The 3,106-nt window shown below is 45.3% G+C and overlaps 2 protein-coding genes across 2 annotated transcripts; both read left to right on the forward strand.

The window, feature by feature from the left end:
- The first annotated feature begins 104 nt into the window (after positions 1-104).
- Positions 105-1,002, forward strand: FOMMEDRAFT_171641 (UPF0220-domain-containing protein). The gene is made up of 3 exons (XM_007272195.1): positions 105-230; positions 338-619; positions 672-1,002. Exons 1-3 carry the CDS (start codon positions 111-113, stop codon positions 831-833), a joined length of 564 nt encoding a protein of 187 aa, XP_007272257.1. The 5' UTR covers positions 105-110; the 3' UTR covers positions 834-1,002.
- Positions 1,003-1,191: 189 nt separating this feature from the next.
- Positions 1,192-2,213, forward strand: FOMMEDRAFT_163135 (uncharacterized protein; the record flags this gene model as incomplete). The annotated part of the gene is made up of 4 exons (XM_007272196.1): positions 1,192-1,314; positions 1,654-1,752; positions 1,849-2,007; positions 2,085-2,213. The coding sequence occupies 4 exons, from the start codon at positions 1,192-1,194 to the stop codon at positions 2,211-2,213; spliced, it is 510 nt and encodes a 169-aa protein (XP_007272258.1).
- Between the last annotated feature and the right edge of the window lie 893 nt (positions 2,214-3,106).

The following is a 3,106-nucleotide window of genomic DNA, read 5'->3' on the forward strand; positions in this document are numbered from 1 at the left end:
GATGGTAGCGCAACTTTAGACTGTCCGGGAAATGCCGAATGCGCTGCGCGTTGACTGCGACGACGCGACGTCGCCAACATCAACTCTGTCCACCTCCACTTCACACCACGATGTCGCTGCCAAGGTCAAATTATGACCCGAGGCGGGTCTGTATCAACCCATTCCCGAATATTGACTTGCATCTCGGCAAACACAGACGTACCATCGGAGTCTACGTTGCCGGAGGTCTGGTAAGCTTCGAACATCATGTTCTTCAAGGTTCTCCGTAACTGATGTGATTTTCTCTCTTATTTCGTCCGGAATTGTTGCATTGAACGATTTTTATCTTATTGTGCAGTTCGGGCTCGCTCATTGGCTTTTCCTCGATGCTGCGATCCTTTCTTCTCACTACCATCCACCGCCGGATGCTCCGTATGACTCTGCACCTGTGCACGTCTCGTTTGTCGATTGGATACCGGGGATTCTGTCTGTCCTCGGGTTCCTTATTGTCAATATGATCGACAAAGATAGAATAAAAGGCGAGGACTCTTATCAGGATGATTCTCCCGCCGTGTGGCGTGCACGTCTCATCCTCTTCATCGGGTTCGCATTGATGGCTGGCGGGCTCGCTGGTAGCGTAGTAAGTGATCCATACTATTCCTTCTTTATCGCCTCTTAAACAACCATTACAGACTGTATTGGTGATTAAATACGTCGTCCCGAAATTTCTGGACCAGTTCGCTTATTATGGCTATGCAAACGTTGCGCAAAACGTCGCGGTTATGCTCTCTGCCGTCATACTATGGATCGCCCAGAGCGGTCCGAACGATTACGAGTATAATTTGTCTATTTGAAGGGGTTTCCATATGTATTATCGATAAATAACTTAGGAAAGGGGAAACTGTGGCAAATACTCAATGATGACTGTTATTTCTTCGTCCAAGCTATGTATCGTCCAGTTGCGTCAAGTACCATTTACTGTCACAATTTTGACTACTTTTTTTATAAAAAAAACTCTTACGCGTAACCGGTAATGATGGTTGTTCCACACTTCGGTCTGCTTTGATGGCTGAAAAAATACATTTCTCCTTTCGAGCATATTAAGCGTATATACTGCTCTTCTGGTCCGCTGGTCTCCACAGGCATTACCTGTATCATTGAACTCAAACAAGGGCCATACAGGTACACATGGACACATGCCAGGATCCCGGGATGAACCAGACGCCATATTTGGTTGATATTCTGGGAAGCGAATTACGGACTTCGCGCAGACTCTGGGAGGATCCCGAACGTCTTTGGTTCCTAGGACCTAGGTTGCATATCGTGCCTTTGGACGTAAGGAACATTTGACATTTTCTTCCCAGTGCTGTGAGATCCGCCGGCTCTAAGAGCCAAGCATGCGCTTGTGATCATTGGACGTAGCTAGCGGGTCCGTCTAGAACCGTTTGTCCAAAGCCCAGTGATTTGATAAGAGTACTTCAGAGCTTTTACTCATCCGGGCACCCGAATCCCTGACTCACTTGAACGCAAGAGACGGGTTGCAAGGTATATGGAGGCAGTGGTCGCACTCTGTATTGGATGCTTCAACCGTCCTTAGGTTAAGGTACCAGAAGCAAGCTGAAAACGTACAAGTTTATAGCAACGAAGCTCCTGCGCTGATGGTCATAAGGCCAGCACGATAAAGCTTTGGAGCAGAATACACCCTCATCCTCATACATCTCGTCATATTTGCTTTATGATGCTTGTTCTCCCGCTCAGAACACGATCATTCGAGTCAGTCTTCTCTAAGGGACATGAGGGATGTGAACGCTGAAATAACTTTCCTGGGTGGTATTGTAACCTTGTTATTAATTGTACGAACCGGCCCAGGCGCTTAGCTTGTCACCACAGCTGAGTACAGGGCAAACTATTAAGCACACAACCGATTCGGTGCTTGCATTGAAGTCGCATGTAAAGAGTCTGGAGCATCGTCCTGTGGCTAGAAGCAAGCATGCTGCGGAGCGCTTGATTGAACGCAGTTCCCCTCCTGTAAGGAATCACTAATATTCCAGTTGACTCCGTAGTTCCTTAATATTAATGATTCATATCCATATATGATATTGTAGGCTATTAATAGCCCTCCTCAATTCACTTGCGCAGGGGACTTGCGCGGGGGCTGCGGCACGAAGAAGACTGATGCCACGAGCAGCGCAAGTCCCTCAAGAATTGAGGATCAGACTTGCAGCAAGGATTGACTATCATTACTTAAGATACATAGCCCTTAATGTAGTAATGTTAATCTCCCAAATAAAGAAAGTTAAAGATTCATCTAAGACATGAGTGTTGTTACAAGGAAAAAAATGTATACAGTCAGTCCTCCTCAGTCTTGACCTCTAAGATGGAGCAGAACAACTCTCAGAATGCTGCACAACCACCCAGCCAACCTCAGACACTAGCTACTTTACTACAGGCATTACAATTACATGTACAAACACAGGCAGCAACTCACCAGATACAAATTCCTACCAGTTCTGAAGTACCTGCTTCTCCTAGTCTAGCCCCAGTCATTCATGCTCCAAGCTCAGAGTTTCCAGACAATGCTAGAGTACTAGCAGCCTTAAATTTCCACATACATTAGCAAAACCAAGCCCAGACACAAAGTCTGGCATACTAGCAGGTGTCTTCTAGCTCCTCAAGCTCTCATCCAACCCTACAATCCTCTACTCCAGCTCCTGAGGGCTCTAAGGTAGCAAAGGGCAAAGCTAAGGTGGAGAAGAAGTCAGTTGGCAGGAAGACTGGTAAAGGGGCACACTCTGGAAAAAATGTGTGAGTTTCTGGTCATTCTGAGTCAGAAATTGATCACCTTACCAAGGAGCAAAAAAATGATGCAGATATTGTTGAAATAACCAAAGTGAAGATAATAGCTACTTGGGATGACGAGTCAAGTATTAAATTAGTTGAGTTCATTACTACTCTAGAGTACTAGGCAAAAGTACAAGTTTCCTTGTGTAATTTTTGTTAAGAGGTAAGTTCTCTCCTCTCATCTACTTCATATTTTGTTTACAGGCTTTCTCTATCTTTGTGAGGTGCTACATAAATTTTTATGACTGTCCTACTCACCCTTATTGTGTTCTAGATTTCCTAGAAC

This window comes from Fomitiporia mediterranea (genome assembly GCF_000271605.1).
Source record: "Fomitiporia mediterranea MF3/22 unplaced genomic scaffold FOMMEscaffold_338, whole genome shotgun sequence".
In the NCBI taxonomy this organism is placed as follows: Eukaryota; Fungi; Basidiomycota; class Agaricomycetes; order Hymenochaetales; family Hymenochaetaceae; genus Fomitiporia; species Fomitiporia mediterranea.